Consider the following 26152-nt stretch of genomic DNA (forward strand, 5'->3'; position numbering starts at 1 on the left):
CTTGTTACCTCATACTCATGCCTCTGGGCTATTACATGGGTTTTAACACTGATTTGCCTCTCTGTCTAAGGGCTCTCTGCTCCTGAGTGGAAGGGTTCAATAACTCAGCACTAAATGTTCATACGTCTGAGTGGGTTTATTTGGGCACTTTTACGCACAGTTTCATTTGTGAATGACGATGATTTGCATGACCAGAGATGAGGCTTTGACCACGCTGTAGCATTAAATGTTCTTACAGTAAATCATATTATTGTTTAGAGCAGGAAAGTCAAACTCATTTTACACCATGGGCCACATTCAGCCCACTTTGAGCTTAAGTGGGCTGATTCAGCCAAACTCCCCTTTCTGTCAGTGTAAAGATGTTTAACTACGCATTTAATCCCATTTATTATCAGAAAAAGAAGTGCAGCTTCAACAGTACAGCTCAGTTTTTCTACAAGGATAAAAATGCTGCCGTAGTAAATGACAAAAATCTGTCAGAACTCATAAATAAATGTATAAAACTACAGAAAAAAGTTCTGTTAGCTTACTGCCTGTAGGAAAAGCTGTTTAAAACAAGCAAACAAAAATAAAAAACGCATTGGAGTCTTTACTAGGTCAGTTATGGCCCCTGGGCATTATGTTTGACAACTCTGATTTAGAGAGACCACGGTCTCTAAAACACGTACTAACCTCTCTTATAGTATATAAATCTTATAGTAAATAAGGGACATGCCTTTGTCTGGATCTTGCACTCACCCGTTCAAAGTTTCATTGTCATTGAAATGACTGTTTCGATGACAGTCAGTTGCCATCTTCAAAGTGACTTTGGCCAGCAAGGCAGTGATAAACAGCAACGAGGTAGAGTCAGACTGTGGTGGCCAGTTTGCAGCTGAATGGGATCAGATTACAGATGTGCATTGTGTTTGTGATTAAACTGCAAAAATCACAAATCAGTTGTGGTATGTTGCAAACCTGTTGCTACCTGCATACACAGGAATTCACATTAATTATTTAGTGCAGCCAGAACTTCAGAGATTTGAAATTAAAATTCAGAAATCCCTGCACAGTTAATGATACTGTGGCTTTGTGGTGCAGTGGCCCACTCATGTGCCTAACATGGTCCCTGTTTTAAGACTGGGAGGAGACACAAATCCCTTGGGGGGATATGCAAATATGAAGAGCCATCTAGTGTGGTGACACGTAAATAAGGAAACAGCTGAAAGAAGTTTCTTCAGATGGTGACGTAGTTGCTGTAGGGGCCAGTTTAACTGCAAAATGTCAACTTTGCACAATCAATTGAGTCGGAATCGAGCAACTTGCAGCGTAGACAAGTTGCACTCATTGGTTCTTACTGAGTCAGGTTGCTTGCACCTGATTGGCGATCTGTATTTTTAAATTAGATGGCAGTTAGTTGAATTCTTTGCCAATTTGTCAGAGAGGGATTGAAGTGAGTCCAAGATGTACTGCAGTTGTTTGGACGTTGCATCTCATTAGGTAACCTGTGCAGTCACTTTGCAAATGAAAGTGATTGCCCAGAAATTGAGTGTGTATTACATCCTCAACCACAGTTAGTTGCCACAAATATTGTGTTTACATAGTATTTCCATAATCTTGTAAAGTAATACAGTTCCTATACATAATTACTATATTTATATTGTCTGAATTTGGATGATGCTGCTGAATCCATATTGCTGCAATTTATTACTTCGTTGCTGTGTTGTGCAATATTTCCAAGTAATAAGTGAGCAATCACCCCACACATCCCTATGCCAACATATTTATAGTCTAAAGTGTAGTGTGGAGGTTCAGACACACATGGAGTTTGAAGGAAAATAAGCACAGACTCACTTTTACTACAGCATTTGCGTGTGAAGTTGAATCAAACGAATTCAAAATGATGATTAACAAAGCCGTTCAGACAAAAGAAACAGCCACCTTTATGGAGCAGATGAATCTCACAGCATGAGAGCTGCCCCACTTCATCTATTTTTCATCTCTCCGTGCTTCTTTTTTTCTGTCTGTGTCCTAACTCTCCCATCTCTTCATTTACCACCATATTTATCCCATCGTATTCCTGTAATAGTGCTTATTATAACGTCAGTTTTTAATCTTCACATAAACCCCCAAAGTATAAATTTTTCTGTAACGTTATCACCTCATAGCTAGCTTAAAAAGAAGACTGGTTTTCTTTATTTTTTTTAAATTGAGCCTGAGCTGCAGAATAGATGATATTAAAAGGAAGAAGGTGGATGGGGCTTTGCTCCAGTACTGTAAAGCATAGCACAAGACAATACATTACTGTGTCCTTGTAATAGTGTCTCTGGCTTATTCTGTCTTTTCGCTGCTCTTTCAGTTTCAAATTCCAAAAATAGTAATCAAGTGGGACAGATTTTTGCATTCTAAATATGCATTCATTAAGACACTCTAGCAGCCATAGCACAGATCAGTGGAGTTTAACCATTCCTTGGAACAATGACAGTTTAGAACTATTTCCAACTCCAGCACAATCCTCAAAATCCATCCCTGCTTATGGCACCTTCAGCCCTTCAGCCCTGCCCTGACCTAATTCAAACAGAAGTCTGCAACTCAGCATGGCATAGCCTGCAGTTCCTGAATCCACACACACACACACACACACACACACACACACACACACACACACACACACACACACACATATATGCCCACTGTCTGGCCCACTTAGGCAACTCCATCTGCTCACAGCAATATATCCTCCTAACAGCTTTTAGTACACTCGCAGGCTTGTCATGTACATCTTCCCACAGTCCTTCTCCATTGTTATAATCCTTTATTGTCCGTATTTCTCACATTTCAAGCTGTCCACATATCAGCAAACTGGCTTGAAAAGACATTCCATGCGCTTATTATCTCCAATCCAAGAAATCCTTAGGGATGCGTGTTCTTTGCTGTCTAACTTAATTATACTCCGCTATATGATTTGATTGGGGGATTTTGTTTTCATGTATGTGCTTCAAAGCAATTCCTGCCAGTAAGTGGAGTTTAAACAGTGGAAAGTTGGGTCTATTTTTATCTTAAATGGATACTAAAGCTCTGGTAGTAACAGAGTTTAGGCCTCTAGATAGCAGTGAGCTATGTAAACATCCACCAAGAGTAACCATTTATGTCTATTTGTCCTTTTTCCGGCCAATTTATGGCAAATATTCATTCCTTTTTAAATTTTATTTTTGATCTCTTTCAACACTCAAACTACCAGCAAACTACTCTGTGTGTGTGTGTGTGTGTGTGTGTGTGTGTGTGTGTGTTTTTGTTTTTTTTAGCTGGGTAGAGCTTCTTGTTACTTTGTCTTTTGTCAATGCCTGTCCAATGGCGTACTGCAAAGAGGTGCGTGCTGGAAATTTAATTTGTTTACCAAAGAGAGTCAGAATCCATAAATAATCAAGCTATAAAATAAAATCAATTAGTGAAGACTTTAAAGGCCTTTAAACACAGGACACGTAAAATATTTAGTAATCAGACCACTATATTAAGCAACAAGAGTCCTTGTGGCTTAACATGCACATCGGTAGTGAATATACAATGATATGGAAATATTAACTTAATACTGTTTTACCTCAGATAAACAGCTAGGCGCAATCACCTCTCTGAAATGATTTCTCTGGCTCCTCAGTTGTGGTCCCAACTATGCCAACAGGAGCTCAAACTGCCCCATTGACTTCCTGAAATATGTACGAAAGCATTCATGATACAGCTTCAGCTTCTGGAGCAAATCATAAAATTCTCCTTGCTGCTGTCTTTTCATGGGAATTGGATGAATCCTGAATCTCTGAAACAGCCGGACCAGCTTATCAATGCAAAATACCAACTTGATTTTTTTACAGTGCACTTTTTGAGGGTAAATCTTCCCTAAATGTATGTATATACTTAGCATTTCCATGTCAAAAAGTTTTAGAAATTTCTTGTTGCTTTTTTGCAACTTGCTCTGCATGCAATATCTTAAGTTATAGTTGAACATAATCTTTACTAGCAGGTAGATGTATATATGAGCATTCAGTATATCAGGGCAAGGTTCAAGGTGTAATGGAAGCTTTTGGGGGATTGTTGTATGGCTCTCCCAAATACCTTTTTATGGGCTCTGGAGAACGGCAAAAAATTCAAAGTTGGATTTTACTTAATCCAAAATTCAAAATAGTGTGTGTGTGTGTGTGTGTGTGTGTGTGTGTGCGTGTGTGTGTGTGTGCGTGTGTGTGTGTGTGCGTGTGTGTGTGTGTGCGTGAGTGTGTGTGTGTGTGTGCAAGTGTGTGTGTGTTTATCATTAGTTTTGTTTTTTCCCATGGACACAGTGAACAGCTTCTGGCTTTCCCAAAAAATACTTTAAGGACAACAAGATTTGTGAAGTCAAGCTACCTCATGAGGTGCATTTTTAGAGAGCTACCTGCTGTGGTGACCCCCCTTGTGGATAAGGTAGCCTCTAAAAGTAGCTTTTTCTTTTAAAATGGATACAAAATTGAATGGTCAGCCAGTCTAAGTTTAACATTGATTTATTATTGGAGTAAGAAATATGCTCATATTTCTTAGTGCCAGTTAAAATCCAGGCAGCAGTGTTCTGAATTAACTGGAGTTGGTAAGGTGACCTCTTACTGCACTGGCCATAGTTCAGACTTGAAACCTTCAGTTATTTTGTGATGACAGTTTAAGAGTGTTTCATTTTGTTATTTATTGAGGAAATAGCAGATAACAAAACCAAGAATTTCTATCCTCAGAAACAATGTTAGCTGCAGAGGCTACGTCATGAGATGATTGGTCCAGATAGACTGTGTATCGTCAGAGTGGCTTAATTATTCTCAGTGAAGGACAAATTTTTTCTGCTGAAAAATTTTCATGCTACAAACTGACCATTATTGATGCCAGCACTTGTGTACTTGTAGATTTAAAGCTGTTTTAATTTACAAATAGTATTCCATATAAAAAGTCAGAAAATATCTTTTGTTGGTGTCTCATGAACAGATCAGATGGCTAAAAGTAAATTGTTAGTGTTTCCAATATTTAGATTTGCAGTTACAGAAATATTTGGATAGTAACCTAGAGAGGACATAGGAATCATGGGATTGCTGTCTGCTATCACCATTCAGAGACTGACAACAGTACAGACTTCAGGAGCAATGTTTGTCTTTTGGTGAATTAATGAGTTCACTCTAGCCAGTAGCTCCCCATGTTGCTCATAGCTCTAGATGTAGCAGTTTAGTTTTCTTGGTTTGGTTATGTAATATTACTTCACTGAACTGTAGTGTGGATTGTACTGAGGTATTACACTAAAAAACATAGTTTAGCCATGGTGCTGGTCTTTGGTGCACTTTGTCAATATCAGTAGGTCATATTTTACACCATCCATCCATTCGCTTCCGCTTAACCTTTTCAGGGTCACGGGGGCCTATCCCAGCTGTCATAGGGCGAGTGGCGGGGTACACCCTGGACAGCTCGCCAGTCTGTCGCAGGGCTAACACATAGAGACAGACAACCATTCACACTCACACCTATGAGCAATTTGGATTAATCAATTAACCTATCTCCACAAGCTGGACGGTGGGAGGAAGCCGGAGTGCCCGTAGGGAACCCACGCCAACACAGGGAGAACATGCAAACTCCACGGAGAAAGACCCCAGCCTGATGGTGGAATTGAACTCAGGACCCTCTTGCTGTGCAGCAACAGTGCTAACCACCGTGCCACCGTGTTGCCTTATTTTATTTAATGGTTTTTAAATGGTTTATTTAAACCTTTTAAAAGTAAATAAATCTCTTTTTCATTTTACTTTTCACATTTGTGATACAGTATGTGTATACATCCTCACTCGGTATGCAATCACAGCAAGTCTTAGCCCCATAGGAAGGTTTAATGCTGCAGATGTGTAAACTAGGAGAACAGAATGCAAACATACTCATCGCAGCTCCACACCAATACAATGCTTTGCTAGTTTGTGTTCAATGCAAAGGGGTAATGGTGGGCTTTCAACGACAGAAAAGGTTTGGAGGATAATCTGGAAGCTTCTGAGTTTATTTGATCTTCCACTTACTGATTTTCACTTCCTTTTTTACTTGCTAGGCACACTACTGTGTTACGTGTAGTATAATATTGGAATATAGTATAGGAAAAACTTTCAGTTTGAGTTAAAATATGCCAAAAGTTAACCCATCGTATTGGATGGGTTAACCACTGCCTTTATGTGATTTGATGCCAAGGGCTCTTATACATGTGTCCATATGTGATGAGTTGGAAGTGAGAGATGTATTTGGATATTGTCATAACCTGCTGCATCAAGGCGCCAGTGACAAAGGAGGCACGGTGTATAATTTTGAGATATTAGCCATGTATAAATGGTTGTTTTGATCAGGTGATTCAAAACAATAGGCTGTAAACACAACATAGGCAACATTATTTACTCATGAGGTAGATGTGGTTAATGTAGGCTAAATTCTGGCAGTTTTTGTGTGAAGTATTTTTCACTGTCTCAGATTTGTGTCTTTGCCTTGATGGAGCAAAAAAAAAATGGTAATTCAAGTATTTTAAATGGGTCTCCCTTTAGGATTAGATGACCACATTTTACTGATGTGTTGTGTCTGTGTGCTGTGTTGTTATATGTAAATCGAGAGTGATTGTGGTTTGATTGTGCTGTTCTTCATGTTTGGGAGGCCCACAGAGCAAAGATGGTCTTTTTATGTTTCAGGTCCAGTTTCACAGTTGGGTATCTCTCAGCTCTTATTGGGCCAGATGGTCCTTCCCTATGTCTCTCTGACCTTTCCACAGTTACAGTTTTGTCATCTGTTTACATACCTTCTTGACCAACTTCTCAGCAGGACAGATGGCAGAAGTGCTGTGAGTTTGAGAAATAAGAAATGTCCTTTTTCCATGGCAGACAGTCAGAGAAGATTAGTATTCTCAAAACGTCACTGCCACATAAGAAATACTTCCTTGTTGATTTTCTTTTTTTAATGTTTGCTTTGCAGAGTTCATTTTAATTGGCATATGTGCTGTACATATCTGCATCATCACTGACACTTACTTTATACAATACAACAGTAACAAAATAAAAAAGGTGTTGTGTTCAAAATAGAAGAAACAGAGGGGTCTGCTGACATTTGACCATTTACGATGAATAAAATTAATAATAATAATAAAAAAACAGCCCAGCATCTTATTCAAATGTTTGGGTGGGGTGTAAAACCAACAGAGACGGAGTTTATGCAAATATTTAAACTGTATGAGGCCTAAATGTGTATATGTCTTTTCTATATTTGACTGTATACTGTATGTATATATTGAAACCACTGTGTAAAGTATTTACACAGTGTTTTTCTGAGAAATGCCCTACTGTTTGTATAATGGCAAGCTAGTCCTCATTAAGGGCTTAGCAGCTAATAGCTCTCCAGTCGTACCATGTCTGCATGCCTGTGTGTGCGTGAGGGTGAGGGGACTGAGTGTTTCCTGTTTCTGGACACAGTTCCCATGGTGCTGATTAGAACATCCTGTTTGGAACGGGAACAGCTCTGTAAACACGTTTGTTTACCTTATAATCCAACTGAAACCTTGGTTAGGATTAACCTTCAGCAAACTCACCCGACACAGCCATCCTTTCTATATTCTTCATGTTTTTTTAGGCTGCACGGTGCCAGTTGCAGACACATCAAATAATACTCAGATAATTTACTGTAAAACAGTTGTATAACAACAGTACTTGAGGGTTGCTGCTACATTTCTTTGGCATCCCCTGTGTGGTGACAAGCATAGAAGGCAGTTGGCTGAACTTGTGTCTGCTTCTTCTGTTTTTATTAAACAGTGGCTGTCAAGGCTGCTGCTCAGTAAAAGTGTCACTTTAAAGGACCAACGCAGTGAAGGACTGTTTCCTGATATTCAGAAAATAGGGAAGTAATTTTGGGAACTACATAAAAACAATGACCAGTCTTATTTTGTGATGGGAAGTCAAGAACGTAAAAGGTTTTTTTTTTCTTGGGGGGGGGGGGTGTTTATGGCAAAATGTGGTTAAATATAAATATCAAGTTATTTTAAACAATTCAAGTCAGGCAAATATACATCAGGATCATTTCACATGGCAAAATGGTTATACAGTTTTTATCTTGCGAAACAAATAAAATCCCCCCCCTTGAATATCTGTAGTCAAAGACCGTCTCTGTGAACCACTATTTGACACTTCCCAAGAGCCCTTTTGGTTTGTCAGTGGAAGCATGGAGAATGTCAGCTAAATTCTCCAGATGCTGCAGAGGAATTTGCAGCAGTGACAACCTCCTCCACAGAGCTGGATTTCTGCCAAAGCAGATGGCATTCCTGCACAAGTTTTAGTTTCTTGTTGACACACGACCACAAAGCCTCACTCACAGTTAGTCTTATCAAGATCTGGGTTCAGGGTTCTTTGGGTTTTTGTAGTTAACACCACCAGAGACCTGCATGAGGGTCACTGCATAAAGTTTGTGGAAGGACCCGTTGTAAAACATATATATCTAAGCTCAACTACTGTTCATTTGTTGTCTTTACGAATTTTGCTTGATAACTAAAAAAAGGTAATTGTAAGCCCTCTGTTTGCATATTCAATTTCTTTAAACGTAAGCAGGAAGCAAGCAGTTTCACTGTTATTTTGTAAGGAAGCCATTGCCAGTGTTATTCAGCGTGCACCAATGCCTGTCATGTCAAAATTGAAATATCACAATGTCATGCATGGCAGCGTGTATTTCAATAGTAGTAGCAAAATGGGAACCCAATTTTTGAGTTTGTTACACTGATCATGGGCTTTATTTCACTACGAAAGTAATTTCCTAAAGCAAAAGACACAAACAACTGTTATAAATACTGCAAGAAATGCAAACAGGAACACAAACGCTGAGCCAAAATAGGACTGCAGGCGACATCTATCACTGCTCAGTGCACTCGACCTTTGCCAACACAGTGTCCCTTTATGGAAAATCCTGATATAACTCATGAGCCATAAATTACATTAGGCAAAATCAGCCTTCTTTCAAGAATTTATTTATTTTATTTAAAATTAAAATTTGAATTATGAATGTAAATGTGTTTTGCAGGATTCTTTTTTTCTAGGATTACTTTACAGAGAAGAGAGAGTTGCTTGTTTTTCAGATGTCGCTGGTATGAAAACAAGTCTTCATGTTTGGCAGTAATAATGAATCTGTAAATCTCTAGACTGAATGCATGTCCTTCCTTTCTGTCTACACAAACAACTGCCTGGAACCAGAGCGATAACAACCGATTTCACTTTTGATCTGAGTTTTTATCGTGCCATTGGTTTTAAGAAAACAGGGACATGTTTGAACATGGTATTGGCAGCTAATACTGAAATGATCATAGATTTTTTCTTTTTGAGAAAACAAAAAACAAACATTGTTCACTGTCAGTGTCTGTTGTAGTGTGAATTACTGCTTCACCGCAAGACATCATTGTGAGTTATTTCAAGCTATGTAAACTTTCCTGTAAAACTACACATCATTTACTAGAATTCAGATTTCCTTCAGGTGAGATATAAAAAATCAGATTTTTGTGTTTGTTGTGTAATGACTTGCCCTGACACTCCTACCTGAAGAATATTGGATAAAATCATTATTTTTATTGTTCTAAACATTTTCACTCTTGTTATTACTTGCTGTTTAGCACTGTGTTGTGTTTAAATGGACTTTATAAATAAACTGACTGAGAGTGATGACCTCGTGCAATAAGACTTTTGGAAGAACCACCATTGCAAAAATGACCTATAATTAGTCTTGCTTATTTATTTATTTTTATTTTATTAAAATCATCACAGTTTGAAACAGTAAGTTACATTACACATGAAGAAACCAAAACGTTGCATTGAAGCTACCGTGACCTTGTCTCTGTTGTATTGCGGTGTCAAAGCCTACCATTGTGGCTCAGGAGTTGTAGCTATTGAACAGCACTGGAGCTGAGTCAGAACTCTTCGGGCTGTGGTCAAAATGCTCGAGGTCCACCTCCACTCTGAAATGGGTCATGGGAAAGTGCTATTATTCTTTTGCTACTCTGACTTCAGATGCTTTACTTGTTTTGATTTTCCTGAATACAGAAACCAAGAGAATAAAAAAGAAAAAAGTGTAAAAGGCTGTCAGATTTGTCGTTGCAGTACTTCAGCTAGTCAAAGCCTGGGTTCTTTACGTAAATGATGGTAAAAGGCAAAATTCAATTCAAATTCAATTCAAAATGTATTTGTATAGCACATTTAAAAACAACGGAGTTGACCAAAGTGCTTCACAATCGGTTAAAACAAGAGAAAACAATAGAGAAACAAATATAGACAGGGGTGCACATAAGTGGTCCGCAGGTGCGCATTCGCTGTCAAAATAAAAGACGCGCACCAGATAAGAAGTTGCAACGCGCGTTTGCGTACGTAAGATTTTCTTTGTTTAGAACTCTTAAAGATGCGAAGAAGCAAGCTCCTTTAAGCAATTAGTTTGGTGCTCCTCCACCACCAAAGAAATGTCCGAAGGAGTCCAAACCGCAAAAGAAGCACGTAGTCTCGGAACAGTGGTTGCAGGAGGTGAGCTGGCTTCAAACAAATGATGAACGCACAGAGATGTGGTGCAGAATATACCGTGAAAAAAACGTGCGTTGCAACTTCTTATCTGGTGCGCGTCTTTTATTTTGACAGCGAATGCGCACCTGCGGACCACTTATGTGCACCCCTGAATATAGATAAATTAGAAACAAATACAGATAAATAAGAAGACAGTGAATTTTATAACATAACAGTAAGTTTTATGAAGCCTGCAATACATCCAAAACGGGGAAAAATTCTGAGGCTATTTTTTCCCCATTTATTGTTCATATGGACTTTCATATACACCATTATTCAATCTGTGACAATGTAAACTGTAGCATACAACTGATATACAGCATTACATGAGTCAGACTTAAAATCCTTTGGCCAGTATCAACATTTGTCACTGAGATAAACCTCGATATTTAATACTGGTGCTTCCAACTCATCCCACCAGGTTGTAGTCTTTCCAAAACTTGACTCAGCACGCCAAAGACTTCGGGAGGCGGCTGATATTAAAAATAAACACAATCTGGCATCAGCAGGCTAAAATTTATATTAGCTTTTAGATGCTGGTAGCCAAGAATTACAAAAGTTAGACCAGTTTAACATCAGAGCTGGAATTTCGTATTTTCTGTAGAGTGTCAGCGACGCATGTGAAAAGCTGAAGCCCCTGGGATGAATAAACTCAGGTCTAACAGACTTGTGTGTTTGTGTTTCAGCGGGGCTTTCTCTGAGGTGGTCTTGGCTGAGGAGAAGAGGACTCAGAAATTGGTGGCCGTCAAGTGTATCCCCAAGAAGGCCTTAGAGGGCAAGGAAAACAGCATTGAGAATGAGATAGCAGTACTGCACAAGTAAGTGGACTTCTGTGTTTTGGTGAGTTGGCATTAATAGGCCCTATATGTCTTCATTTAAAGAAGACATATTTTGAATGGATTTGCTTAAAAACACGAGAGAGATCAGAAATTATTTATACATAGAAGATTAAATTGTTATTGTAAAAATCTGTATTTTGAAGCACTGCACATTACGTTAGGAAGATCTCCTGACTGTGTTTGTGACGATGAGAGCAAATAACAAAAGATGTGGGTAAGAAGGTAGGCTGTGGCATTTAAATGTGCCAAAGTTTGGCAAAAAAACAAAACAAAATTAAAAAGAAATCACCCACTCCATTACACCACCACACACCTGAACCGCTGATCCAAGGTGGGAAGGATCCGTGTGAGCCTGTGTGAATTATAGCATCAGTTTCCTCTTCTTAGCTGACACGATTAGCTTCTGTAGCCTGTTATAGAGTCGTTTTACCCCTAATTACTCTAAAAATAGTTTTTATTTCTACTGATTTGGAGTTTCTCAGGTAGAAACAAGGATTGGGGTTCATATGAGGTGTTCAAGTTAATTATTGTATATGATGCAACTATTAATGTAATTGACATTATCTTTTGAGATCATGCTATGTTTCATGCCATCACACAAAATGAAGATTGACAATGATTTAAACCAATGATTTTCAGCTTCTCCTGGCAGCAAACACATATTGAGTCATTTGCCCAAGTGGTTTTCTTTCTACCTGAGAAACAGGCATAATGTTGAATATATTAAAGCAAGCGGCAGTTTCACTCTTTGCTGTTATGAAGTTTTTCAAATGTACCTTTCTTTAGATGCAGGGAATTACAGGCCACAGTGAAAATGGCTGATCTACTTTGGGTCCCTAGTTATTTTTAGCGCTCTTGTTGCCTGGGTTACAGGAGACGAGGTGACGTGAGGACGGAGCAATGAGCATGTTGGGGTTTAGTTAACAGTCCAAATTTGACAAATGAGGTAAACTGAAGTAAACTTGGATTGCAGATCAGGCCTTGCTCTTTGTGAAGTTTGCATAGACTCGAAAAGTGGTTTCATGAATCATTGTAACACCTCATCCAAGTACACAAAGTTGGGAACGGGGTCTGAGTGGGGGAGTATTTAAACTGTTTATAAAATATACGTTTCATGAAGCTGTACTAATATGTAGCATCTGGACAGAAGCATGCCGTTGTAATACTTGCAGAAGTTTGGCACACTTGCTAAAATGAGCAAGACCTTTACTAAAAACACTTCTGGATGGCAGCATCCAGAAAATGAATATCTGAATCAGGAAATTCACTCCCAACTCCACCTTTTTTTTCCTTTTCCCCCAAAATTCATGCATTTTTTTTGTTTTTTTGATATACGTGATCATGTAACGCTTTCATTACAGGGGCTTCATAAAATGTTTCTTAAGAAAAGAGGCATATTTGCTGTCCAGTTTTTTAATTCTTAAATCACCCAACTCCACAGTTTTTGTCCAGTCACCCTACTAAAACTAAAGTGAAAAATAAAAATTGGGCCCCGAATACACAATTTCATATTATTTAGGATTAGTGGGCCCTTTACAGATGTTACCTGTGACATTTGCACTAGGGTGGGATGCTCCATACTAAAACTTCAATGCTGTGTTGAGCTTATGAAGCGCAGATCTTCTGAAACACAGTGCAGTTCAAAACACGCACATAATGTGATCACAGCTAATTCAAGTTTTGGTGCGTTCGCCCTCAGTTGATTGTTAGTATCAACTGAGGGCGATACCACACCAGGTGTCACCACAAACTTCCAGAAAGTTTGAAAGTCAGCAGCAGCTGGACCGAGACCAGGAGCAGGAGTGGCAGCAGTAACCACAGCTCAGGACTCAGCAGAGATTGTAGGAAATTTTTGACAGCTGGGTTAGTGAAACTCATAGCACCCATAGTGCAACTGCTGATGCCACTGTAGAGGTCACTGATGATGGCATGAATAAGGTGTTGTTTATCCACACCTTTAGAGCTTGGCAAAAAATACCCGTGTATACCCACAGTAAGTGTGAAAAGATTTTTGCCACGTCTAGGGAGGTAAGTTACAAAAAAAGAAGCCAACTCATCCGCAAAACAGCTGAAAAACTAATATTTGTGAATAAACATATTTACATAGACGTTAATTTTTCATTGGTATAATTAGCTACATTCGTTCCACTGTAAATGAAACATCTTCTATAAAGATCACTGAGGCCTACACTCTACACCAGGGGTGGCGGAACCCCAGGCCTCAAGGGCCGGTGTCCTGCAGGATTTAAATGTGTCCATGATCCAACACAGCTGATTCTAATAGCTAAATTATCTCCTCAACATGTCTTGAAGTTCTCCGGAGGCCTGATGATGAACTAATCATTTGATTCTGGTGTGTTGACCCAGGGTGATATCTAAAACCTGCTGGACACAGGCCCTTGAGGCCTGGAGTTCCCCACCTCTACATCTACATCTACACCCTACCTACAAAGTAGGTGACATTGAAATTGTTGTCACAATAAACAAACATTTTATAAATTGGTTTGTTTACATTTCACTGAATTTCAAAACAGCGGAAACAACCACATTTATGTAAACTTAAAAGGGAGGAAATAGTATTTGCTTACAGTCACAGCTTTGTTGTTTAAGGTTCTTACAGGTTTTTCTCCTTTTGTTGTATGGGCATTTCTTCAAAACATGTTCATAATTATTGATAGAGTGGTAGAAGTTTGCAACACTTTTCTCTATGGTCATTTAGAGAAGAAGAGCATTGTCAACCTGTGACAATATCAAAACTGGCCAGTAGGTGTCACTGTAGGGATGAGTGTCTCGAAACAGTTGACACAATTGCTTTGAATGTTTGCACAAAGCCTCACTTTACCCATCATTAATGTGCACTTTGCGCTTTAGCTTGGAGAAGTCAGAGTATCCGTGACTTTGATTGCAAAGACTAGGCTGTAGTCAGGCCCACAATATGTGGCAGTGTTTCTTGATCCTGTTTATGAAAAAATGAGGTTTATTTAAAGTTTATGTGTTTCCAAAGTTTGTGTGTGCAACTGTGAACCTTTTTCAGGTTCACTTTTTTTTTCTAGGTTTTCCGTTTTATGTATAATAATGTTATTCATTAAGTTTAATCATAATGAGTTATTTTTTTGGCTTTGAACCACTTTTGCTATCTTTTGTTGCTCCTTCCTAATTTTTTTTTAAGTGTTGGTGGCAAAACATTAAATGAGCTTTTTTTTTAAAAAAAAAACAAAACAGTTTGATATATTTCTGTATTATTTTCAACTAAATATAGGTTTTAAATTATTTTTAAATTATTGCATTCTGTTTTTCTTTTTCAAAGTGTACTTATTTTTTTTAGAAACAGTGTTGTAGGTCATAAAATCACCAAAATAAAATTACCACTGTTTAACTAAAACAGGCAAACAAGAATACAAAACTGATTATATACATAACCAGTGAAAAACAAGTCTCACCATTGTGTTACACCCATAAGAGACTCTTTCTCTCCACATTTTACTCTCTGCCTTAATAAATACTTTAAAAGCACAGTGGAACAACACTGAAACAGAGTAAACCTGCTGTTTGTTTATGACCGAGGGACACAGCTGTCGCATTAAATTGCTTTTTAAATAGTCAGCTGCCACGTTATGTGGCCACTCGGTCTCTGCCTTCACTCCCTGTGAGGCCAGACCCAAACCCGTCATCCTCTATGGCTTTTGTTATTTCTCCCACTGTAAATTTATTGGTGTGTATTTAATGCTTGACACGTGTTACTATGAACTGTATAAAAGAGGTCAGTGTATTGAATATATGATCACCAAGCTAGTGTAGAAATATGTCTTTCCTGTTTCGCTTTTCTATTTTGTCTTGCTAATAAATGTTACACGGGCTGTTCGTCTTTCCCCCGTTCTATCTAGACCAAACATTTACTGAAGCACAGACATTTGCAAATACAGTGACTAATTGTACTCTTCGAGTCACTTGTAGCTGTGCCAGTCGGAGGAATTTCTGTGAAGTCGCCCTCTTACTTTGTTTCAAATCTGGAAAGGGTTGCAGCAAAGCCTGAATATCATACCTTAAGCATGTCTTTGGCTCCATCTCATTTAACACTGGACTGGACAGATAAGAAGACTACACATGTTTGTGTCAGACCACAAGCTTGTATCTGACACCTTTACTACAAAGTGAATTCACGAGATGAGGCAGGCAGTGGGTGATGTGACTGCATATTCTGCTCAGTGTCACACAGGGAACCTTGTTGCCAGTAGAGTAGCTGCTTCCAACACAGAAAAGTTGTGGAAGATTTTCAAGTGATTATACAGTTCTTAAAATGAGAAGTTATTTAAAATGTTTTATTTGCGTGCCCATGAACTGAAGTAACTGCATTCAAATTAAAACATGATGGGTAACAGATTAACAGTTCTGTTTTGGTGGCTTGTTTCTTTTCATTTGACTAATTGAATCTCTTCTGATCTGAAAAAAACATATTTACATTTTCTCTGGAAACACTTTAAAATTTTATAAGAGTTTTATAAGAACCATTCTTTCGTTTGTGGTTGGCCCACTCAGTGCTCTGGAAGAATACAATAAAATACAAAAGGTGTGAACAGAAAAAATAAATTTTTAACTTTAAAGTCTAAGACAGCAAAATACAAAGGGTGGGTTAAATAAATCAATAAAAAATCAGCAGCATTTAAAAATCACTAGAATTTCCTGTTTTCTTACTTTCACTCAAGTGTCAGTTTTGCTTCGTGCTCACTGCAAAGTTGGCAGCTCTGTTCTCTAATTTGCTGACTTTCTGTGATCCAAGCTGACAGGGGTCAGCAGAGGACCGAACCTTAAATAGACACTTCAGCTTTCTGACAGTCACAATGACCCGTGTCCACCCGTAGGTTCATTGTCCACACAAGCACAGAATGTGTACTACATGTTGCAGACCATATGTAATCGTGTGTGTGAAACTGTATGTGAGTCTCCACATGTCCGTTTCTCGCTCCACACAGAGCTAAGCTGCTGAATGAAGGTGGATAAGACTCATTGCTGTAATCCAGCGTGAGCACAGGATGACGCATACATAGTTACCTTGGGTACATCTCAGACACATGGTTTTATGTTGTCTTTGTCTTCCTGCCTTCAACTCGGTAACCTTCAAACACACACCTTAGACCAGGCACTGAGGTAACAAACACTCAGAGTGCATGATGAAGGAAAAGGAAAAATCAAAAAGAATCAAAGCTGAAGTAAAAGGTAGCACTATGGGGCAATATTTTTATGAGTTGGTTCCTGTACCAGGACAAACACCTCTTCTTGAGATACAGTACTGTGAAAAAAGATTGAGTTACCCATATTTCTTTATATTTTGCTCCTAAAATGGAACTAGGTGCAGTGATTTATTGAAACATGTGCAAACATCAGTGGAAACACAGCAAGACCAAAGATCAACGCTGAGTTTGTACAGACTTATGAGCTTGAAAGTCAATATTTGGCATGAGCACCTTTATTCTTTAACACAGTCTAATCTCTTTTAGGCAGCTTCCTTGTCATTTTTAAGCAAAGTTCAGGAATAGTTCTGCAAGCTTCTTGAAGGACATTCAAAGCTCTTCTTTGGATGTTGGCTGTCACGTTTTGTCGGCGATCGTGGCTCAACAGTTGACAGTTCGTCTTGTAATCGGAAGGTTGCCGGTTCGAGCTCCGGCTCCGACAGTCTCGGTCGTTGTGTCCTTGGGCGAGACACTTCACCCGTTGCCTCCTGGTGGTGGTCAGAGGGCCCGGTGGCGCCAGTGTCCGGCAGCCTCGCCTCTGTCAGTGCGCCCCAGGGCAGCTGTGGCTACAATGTAGCTTGCCATCACCAGTGTGTGAATGGGTGGATGACTGAATGTAGTGTAAAGCGCTTTGGAGTACTTGGGGACTAAGTAAAGCGCTATACAAGTACAGGCCATTTACCATTCACCCAAGATGATCCCACACTGCTTCAATAATGTTGAGGTCTGGGCTCTGTGGAAACCAATCCACGACTGATAGTGATCCACTGTGTGTTTTTCTTTCCAGGTATGCTTTTACTGCATTGTCAGTGTGTTTGGGACCATTGTAAAGTTGAACAATGAAGTCGTTACCAGTCAGATGGTCTCCATGGTCTGTGGAAACCATGGAGACTGTAACCAAACTTTCTGCCAGTTTTTCAAAAGTGATTTACTTCTTTCCAACATACAGTATTGAGTGTGTTCATTTGGTCAAAAGTGAATCAACAGTTAAAGTAAATAAAAAAATAAGAATTATAGCTATAGAACATATTGCATGTTCAATCAAAATCTCCAAACCATGAGAGAACCTCCACTGTATTTTGAACATGGCTTTTGATGCTCTCTCTTGTGCCTCTTTTCTGACGTCCATAAATACTGACAACAGTTTCAAGAAAATGTTTCACATTTGGATTCTTCACACTATCAGACTTTTGCATTTTCATTTCAGTTCTTGTGTAATCTAGCGTATGTCAGCCTTTCCTACTTGATTCTCTTCCCCCAAAAAATGTCTTCTTAACAGCCACCCTTCCACTGAGACCATTTCTGATGAGGCTTCAGTGAACAGTAGATGGAAAAACCAGCTAAATCTCTCAGGTCATGGGCCAGGTCTTTGTTTTTTCCTTTTTTCTTGAGGACATGACTGTCAGACACTATTGATCTATTTTAGATTGTTGGTGTCTTTTTTTGTTTTTCTTTTTATGCCTGCCATTTCTTCTTTTGTCCTTCACTTCTTACATTTTTCTTGATATTTTTTTAAGGCCACGCTGCCTATCAAATGTGTTATGTATGTATTTTTTTTATTTTTTTAGATTAGGTTGTCTCTAAGTAATTTTAGAACCTCGTAGGGACATACAGCACACATTTTTTAAAAAATGTTATCACTTAAACCTCAGGATAGAAAGAGCATGCATTTTCCTTTGTACATGACTGTAGATGGATGTGTTAGTAAATCACTTTTAAAAAACTGGCAGAAAGTTTGGTTACAGTTATTTATTGACAGTAGCATTTGTATGAGACACATATTGCAGGTGTGCTAACATTACACGTTGGTTAGACAGAGGTACAAGAGTAATCTTAATCTGATGAGTCCATCTCGCATCTGTATCTGCAGACATTAACAACTGAACTTCTCGCCTGCTTTTTCCTTTTTTCCCTCTCTTCACAGGATCAAACACACCAACATTGTGTCTCTGGAAGACATATTTGAGAGTAAATCACACCTCTACCTTGTCATGCAACTGTGAGTATTCACATATGTGTGGGACTTTGTGAATTGTCTTTGCGTGCCTACTTGTGTTCTCTCCCACACACGGCTTGTCACATGCCATGAATTGCACCCTGCAACACATTCACACAGGCATGCTTGCACGCACGCACGCACACACACACACACACACACACACACACACACACACACACACACACACACACACACGAAAACTCTGTACTTTGCCTACTCATGAGCAACAGTGGGGAGTTTGCCCTCATACTAGTTGCCAGTCAGTGTCCCACCCACCTCAACTAGTGAAATGTCAGAGTGAGAGATGAAAAACAAAGGCAAGATGAGGATTAGAAAAATTATTATTAATTTATTAATGACTGTAAAATTAGGGAAATGAAAAACAGCAGCAAAGAGGGAAGATGTGACCTTGAAATCCAGATGTTTTACCTCATTCGTGGTTGTTCACTCTTTCATGTTGTGCTGCATCACTATCCTGTTCAGTTTTATTTTACCTCTGCCAACTGGTGTCAAACAGAGGCTGCACATATATGTGAAAATGTACGCAGGAATAGGAATGTATCATGGAGGGAACTGAATATGTGGTTAAAGTGACACGGGGACACTGGCCGAATGAGTTCAGCAACCCAGCTTTCCATGCACTGCTTGTCTAAACATCCATATCATCTTCTCTTTTCTTTCTTTAGCTCGTTGTAAGATGTTAAATTTCCTGTGCAGGTATTCATAATGTACTCGAAATTCCTATGATAGAGTCACGTTGCCATCTAGTGGCAAAATATGAAGCAGACATTGTAAGATTGACTGACTGTTTATAATTTTAGACTGAAAGCATTTTTCCCATGTGGTTTGTAAGAAAGTAACTTTATCTGAAGTAGTGGTTTATAACTAACTATAAAAGATTTTTATTTGCTGGAGTTAGCAGGGATTATCTTTTTATATCTCGCTTTTACACTTTTAAATTTCCATGCTTCCCTTCTATTTTGAGTCCCCCTCTCACTGTTCTTTTCTTCTTTCTTATCCACATTGAAAATACAGAGTGTCTGGTGGGGAACTCTTTGATCGTATCATAGAGAAGGGCTTCTACACAGAGAAAGATGCCAGTAAGCTCATTCAGCAGATCCTGGATGCTGTCAAATACCTCCACGACATGGGCATTGTGCACCGTGACCTCAAGGTGAACCAGGGATCAGAACTATGTTTGAAAAGATTGACTTTGTGTGGCAAATGGTAGTGAATTTGAGTTTATTCTTGTAGGTTGTTGTCTCTCTTTTTTTGTTTTTTCACTACAATATAATGAGATATGGTTTCATTTTCATCAATGTTTTTGTGCTATGGGGCTTTATCTTCTGTGTTTTGATACCTAATGGTGCTGTGTATTTTAAACCGAACCTTTGAGGATCTTTAGCACACATGCATGCACGCACGCACGCACGCACGCACGCACGCACACACACACACACACTCCTTTAAAGGAATTGGCAGAAACGTTCTTCCCCCCAGACTAAATACATGTCTGTTATCCCCCCTTACTGTATGGCTTTGCTGATCATTAACAAAAGTAGAATTAGTTATTAATTGTGTGTCCAGTGATGTTGGATTTCAGTTTGCAAGACTTTTTATGGTTTTTTTATGATGCATTTTATTTACGTTCTGTTCTGTTGTCCCTCCATCCAAAGCCAGAGAATCTGCTGTATTACAGCATGGATGAAGACTCCAAAATCATGATCAGTGACTTTGGTCTGTCAAAAATTGAGGGCTCTGGCAGTGTGATGTCAACAGCCTGTGGAACTCCTGGATATGTCGGTAAAGGAGTCAAATACTAGAAATCTGTTTATAAAAAACAACTTTAGGCGTGTACACCACCTTTTTCTCAGATCTCAGCTTTAACACAGTTTAATGGCTCAGAGATGGTGTACTGTGTATGAAAAAGTGAGACAGAAAGCATGCTAAACATGTATCAGACACTATGAAGGCTAAGTCTTGTTATATTGTGCCTTAATAGCTATGACCTTGTGTTTCCTCAGCCCCTGAAGTTTTGGCTCAGAAGCCCTACAGTAAAGCAGTTGACTGCTGGTCTATTGGTGTCATAGCATATATTCTGTGAGTACATGTTTTAGATGTATCTTTATACAAGATGAATCACATCTGCAGAGATACAATATTTTAACAGTCAGGTTTTGATAAGGATTAATCAGAATGCAGCATGTTTTGGATTCAGCAGCAGCAGTATTAATTTTAACATTCAACTAACAAGCAAAGGATTCATGGTTGGATCCCAGGAATAGACACTAATCCCTTGGTGGTTGCATCAGGAAGGGCACCCAGCATTAAAATCAGCCAAATCAAAACAAGCAGAGCTACTAAATAAAGGAGTGATTAAGGCTTTAGCATCATAGAAAAGCCGAAGCGTGTCTGTAAAGGGAAGTGTCAGCCTGTGCTGTCTCTGTGTTTCAGGCTGTGTGGTTATCCTCCCTTCTATGACGAGAATGATGCCAAACTGTTTGAACAGATCCTGAAAGCAGAATATGAGTTTGATTCTCCGTACTGGGACGATATCTCTGATTCAGGTACAGTACAGACATGAGACCTCTCATAAAGAGCTTTTTGGAACTGATACTTTTCAGGCTGATCACACTGGAAACTGTGATTAAAGAAGGAACACACCCTTTTAACAAAGTTTCCCAAATCACCAGAGGATTGTGTTCTGGGTGTGTGTTGTGGAAACCATCAAATTAATTCATTCTTTTTCTTTGAGGTCAGAAACATCCTCCTCTTTAAATCAAATCTGATAGTTCTGGATTACACAGAAAGAGATGAGCCACTAGAAATTTATTAGAAATTTACATCCTTTTTCTTATATTGTTACAGTCTCAGCCGGTGCTTGTCTGCATTTGTTATTTGGGATTGTACACTCCAGAGTGCTCACATGTCCTGGAGAAACTTCAAAAACTTTCTTTGATACGGTTTCTAGTCATTAAATCACACCTGGAAATTACATTAGATATTGCATTCCACAAGCGACAGGAAGAACATGGTAATTATTTTGTGTCTACACACGTACATGCTGATTTAAATGTTTTACTACAAGTATCTTTGCCAGATTCATAAAATATTGCCTTGTGAATGGGTGGCATTCATCCAATAGTGAATATTGTGAACGGCAGTTTTGCACGCCAATGTTGAATACTTCTCTCTGCAAAACACAGACCCTCACAGTGAGCAGAAAAATCTCCCACCTACCTGACACTCCATTTGACACAGAGTGCCAGACGGAGACTTGATCTTTTTGTTCCTTCCAAGCCTAAAGTTTACCCTGCAGGCATTTAACTTGCAAGATCAGGCAACGATCAAATGTAAAAAAATAAGATAAAATTCCTACTTTTGACTCTTGGCGTCAAGTTAAAACACTGAAGTATTATTGCATTAATAAGCTTAATCCAGTTTTAGACTGATAGTACAGTATGGTTATTAATCATTCATTAAACATCAGTTTTATGCAGTTGATAATGTTTAAAATGTATATTTTTTTACCTTTTCAGCTAAAGATTTTATAGTACATCTGATGGAGAAAGATCCCAGCATACGTTACACTTGTGAGCAGGCTCTGCAGCACCCCTGGTATGGCTCCTTGTACACATAATTTTTCCAAAGAAGAATAATGTTATTTTGTTAGTTCAAATCTTCAATAATTACACTTAAGTTTTGTAAATATTGTAAGTGTTTGGACTGCATGTCGGTTAATTATGTGTGACCATATCTGTAGAACAATTCCTATCCGGATTCCTATCCGTTATGCACACAAATAAAACACATTCGCACTGAAAGCCATTTCCTCTGTCAGGATTGCTGGGGATACTGCGCTGGACAAGAACATTCACGAGTCTGTCAGTGCGCAGATTAAGAAGAATTTTGCTAAGAGCAAGTGGAAGGTAAGTCTGCCTCCCAGTTCTACTTACATGTTGCATTGTTCTTTTCATTTTTAGCATTAAAGGAGAGGACAGAGATTAAAACTGGTCTGGTTTGCTATATTTTAACTTAACTGTACCGGGCAATTAAAAAATGTAATTAGGGTTAGGGATTTCAGCTACAATGACTTGATCCTCGGCGGGTTAAATTGCCATCCAGATCCTAATTTGTCCAAAATTGGCAAGTAGATTTTCCTCCTTTCTTGAAGTTTCATTATTGCTTCTCTGCAGCAAGCGTTCAATGCCACAGCAGTGGTTCGTCACATGAGGCGTCTCCAGCTCGGCACGGGACAAGAAGGAGCCAACCCAGCTCATCTGCTGATGCCGGGGGAAGATGCAGGTGGCTCCTCTTTGGCTGTGTGTAACATACTTCACCGTTTTTAATGTCAGGTAGATTCATTACTCATATTGTCTGCTTTATATCTCCCAGAGGCTTGCTGTGAGGGAGGGTGCTCACAGAACGTCGACAGCGGAGTAGATGCTCTGTCCAACTGTCCAACATACCGCTGCCACCCGACCAGCAGGGTGTGATCCATACCTGCTCCACCTACTTATCTAATTGATCCCAAGTCACTTTCCAATTTAAACTCCCTCAGTGGCACCAGAGGCGCTGTCTCCCCACTTATCTGGTTGCTGGACTACTGAGTCATTCCAACCTCTCGTCTGCAGGGGGAGCAAGTCAGCCCAGCCTGAAGAGGAAAGTCATATACCCGGTTGAAAGTGGAGGAGGTGGAAGAATTGATGATAACGATGATGATGCACCACAGTGGGTGATTTTTGGGATGAGTTTAAAAGGAGGAGAGGATACCAAGCAAGTGGGGGAAGGCGAACTTTTCCATCATCGTTCCTGGGGGGGATTGTTTTTGCCGAAGCAGAACAGAGCTTGTTGGACACTGTTTTTAATTGTTGAGGTTTTTGTTTTTTGAATTCAATTCGTCTCATTGTTTGTTTTTATTGTTTTGTATATTTGTGTGTTCCTTCCTACTGTTAGACTTTGAAGTACAAATCCAGAAACAATATCTGCATGATCAGGAGATAATTTCCCAATGCATGCTTTCCTATTTCTAAAAACATACACTGTTTCAGTAATCGCAGTACGAAAACAAAACAAATGACGCAGTGCCAGAACGACGGAGCATTTCTGGCATTTTTTTTGCAGCATTTGAAACAAAAACTGAGTCAAATCTTGTAATATTACAGAGCTGCATTCTGTGTCTTTAAGTCATGCTTTTAGACAATCAGCAACAGAATAGTTTATGCAATGAAAACTCCATTTATTTACTATGTAGCCTTTCTCGTGGTGATACAGTGTTTCCATGCAGTGGTTAGGCTCTCTGAGAGGGAAAAGCTTCTCCATTTATCTTTTGTTCACATTTGTTTTTCAACCTTCAACCTCTTTAACCGCTTGCACACAGGGATTTCTCTTTGTCTAAGGTGCCTTTAGGATATACACTATGATGGGTCTATTGGTGAGAGTTGTTGCAACAGAACCTCTTTCTGGAACTTCATATTTTGTACATGTTATACTTTGAGCTTTAAGATGTAGTTTCACGGTTAATTACTGTAATTTTAGACTGGATGCCTGAAGACAAAATGTAAGCTAATGATATTTTTCATTAATTGTTAATGAAAATAACATTAAACTCCTTACAATACGACAAGGTAAATCAACAACAAGGGACAGCTTTGACGCTGGTGTTTACAAAGACCCACTTTACACCCTTCAGTGCATTTTATGTAAGAATAAAAAGTAAATATTTCACATTTATTACATTCAGTTCCCTTTAAAATCCTACATGGACAAACAGAGTTTTATTGGTCCTTTTACTGGCTTTTATAATGAATCTTAGTATGTAAATGCTGGAGAATCTATAAATGTTCATTTAGTGTGTTCATATTGGTTGCTGCAGATGTTAAGGTGTTTTGTGTGCATTTAATTGGATATTCTGTACTTTTGCTCTGGGACCTGTTACAGTGGGTCCTGTCCTGAGCTCAGCGCTGTCAAAAGCAGTAAAAGCGATGATCTCTGCCCTCACTGCTCTCTCATTGACTTTCAGCTGATCATTCTTGCTCATGTAATTTAGTGCTGGTTACATATGTTTGCATGATGTTGTTTGAAAATTGTGACCGTTTCTTAAATTGTACAGCCACCATGAGATGAATGCAGATAAAAGGAAGATGTTTCTTTTTATTTGACAATCGTTTAATCCAAATCCTGTCATGCAAATGAGTAAAGGGCAAAGAAAAAAAATAGTAACATTTCAACAGGTTCAAACGAGTTTAGTGTGCTGCTTCAAAAAATAATTGTTGAAATTTTCTGCATATATTTGGGTAAACATTGGCAAATTATTTTTTTCAGGAATTTGTTGTTGTTTTTTTGCGTGAGTTGTTTGTATGTCATGAAGCAGAGGAAAGCAAACAGACGTGCAGACAGACTAATTTTGGAGCAGTCAATATTAAAACTGATCCCGTGCTAATGAAAACAGCTCTAATTTGAGTCGTTGTTGGCCGTGTCTCCTTTAGACAGCTACAACACAATAAATAAAAAAAGAAATGGATTTAAAATGTTACTTCAAACCCTCCATGTAAATATTCTTTTCTTTTAGCTGCTCCTTTTAGGGGACACCACAGCAGATCACGTTGCTCTCTCACCCCGTCACTTGCATAATCCTTTGCATGTCCTCCTCCATTAAATTAAAAACTTAATACCCATAGAAAACATATTGCAGGAAAAAGAAATCTAGTGATGATGAATAAGAAGATGGTTTGTTGTATTTAACATGCAAAAAAAATACTAACAGAAGTCCTTGAAAGTTCTAATTTGATTCTCTGCTGAGGCAACAAATTGAAATGTGCAAGGAAATTAAAGATTTTTACATCAGGGTATAGGGTAATAAAACACATGATGGGGAAATATAACTGTTATCTGCTCAGTCAGCCATGTTTGTAGGAAAACTGCCGGAATGATATCGGGAACATGTAGAGAAAGGATGTGCTAATGACCTCACAGTTGGTTTCATACGTTGCTACTGCTCTTGACAAATTTCATTTATATATTTTACACTGCGCCAGTCTAAAGGAGCGAGACAGTCTTTCTCCTCTAACAGCTTGTAGAGAATGACCAGTGTGTGGTGACAGTTTGTTCTGAGTGTTTGTACCATAATTATGTTGCCTTTTAATAAATGCTGTTTTGGGCTGCAGTACCTACTGTATACACAGATGCAATGCATCATGGGTTGTTGAAAAGTGACTATTGCTTAGTGTGAAAGCCAGTGATTTGTAAGGGAAGCATACATTAAAATCCTTGTCTATGCATTATGGAAATGAGTTTGTTTGTCCGGGGAAAAAATACATGTTGAATGCTACATTTATACTTAATATGTAGAGTTCAAGTGTGCTGGAAAGTGGAATAAAAGGATTTCATCTAAGGTTAAATGACACCTCAGCACATGTTTTATATCATTAGTTATGATGTTAACTAATGCACTGACTTAAGATTTAATGCATTTACATATTCGATTTAAAAGGAGTTAGCTCGATTAAACACAAAACCTTA

General features: G+C 38.8%; 1 protein-coding gene across 3 annotated transcripts in view; it reads left to right on the top strand.

Moving 5' to 3' along the window:
- The window catches only part of camk1b (calcium/calmodulin-dependent protein kinase Ib), a 39452-nt gene extending 13543 nt beyond the window's left edge, over positions 1–25909 (top strand). For all 3 annotated transcript variants that reach the window (XM_085273618.1, XM_085273617.1, XM_085273619.1), the window contains 10 exons: positions 11252–11383; positions 18557–18631; positions 19667–19805; positions 20308–20434; positions 20656–20731; positions 21086–21198; positions 22171–22249; positions 22473–22560; positions 22828–22936; positions 23027–25909. In XM_085273618.1, the coding sequence (XP_085129744.1) occupies positions 11252–11383; positions 18557–18631; positions 19667–19805; positions 20308–20434; positions 20656–20731; positions 21086–21198; positions 22171–22249; positions 22473–22560; positions 22828–22936; positions 23027–23127 (1039 nt within the window). In that variant the 3' untranslated portion in view covers positions 23128–25909. The remainder of the gene's footprint in view (positions 1–11251; positions 11384–18556; positions 18632–19666; positions 19806–20307; positions 20435–20655; positions 20732–21085; positions 21199–22170; positions 22250–22472; positions 22561–22827; positions 22937–23026) is intronic.
- Positions 25910–26152: the final 243 nt, after the last annotated feature.

Source organism: Mchenga conophoros, linkage group LG5 (assembly GCF_057382185.1).
Source record: "Mchenga conophoros isolate Kocher_MC1m ecotype Shallow Benthic linkage group LG5, M_conophoros_male_GT1.1, whole genome shotgun sequence".
Classification (NCBI taxonomy): domain Eukaryota; kingdom Metazoa; phylum Chordata; class Actinopteri; order Cichliformes; family Cichlidae; genus Mchenga; species Mchenga conophoros.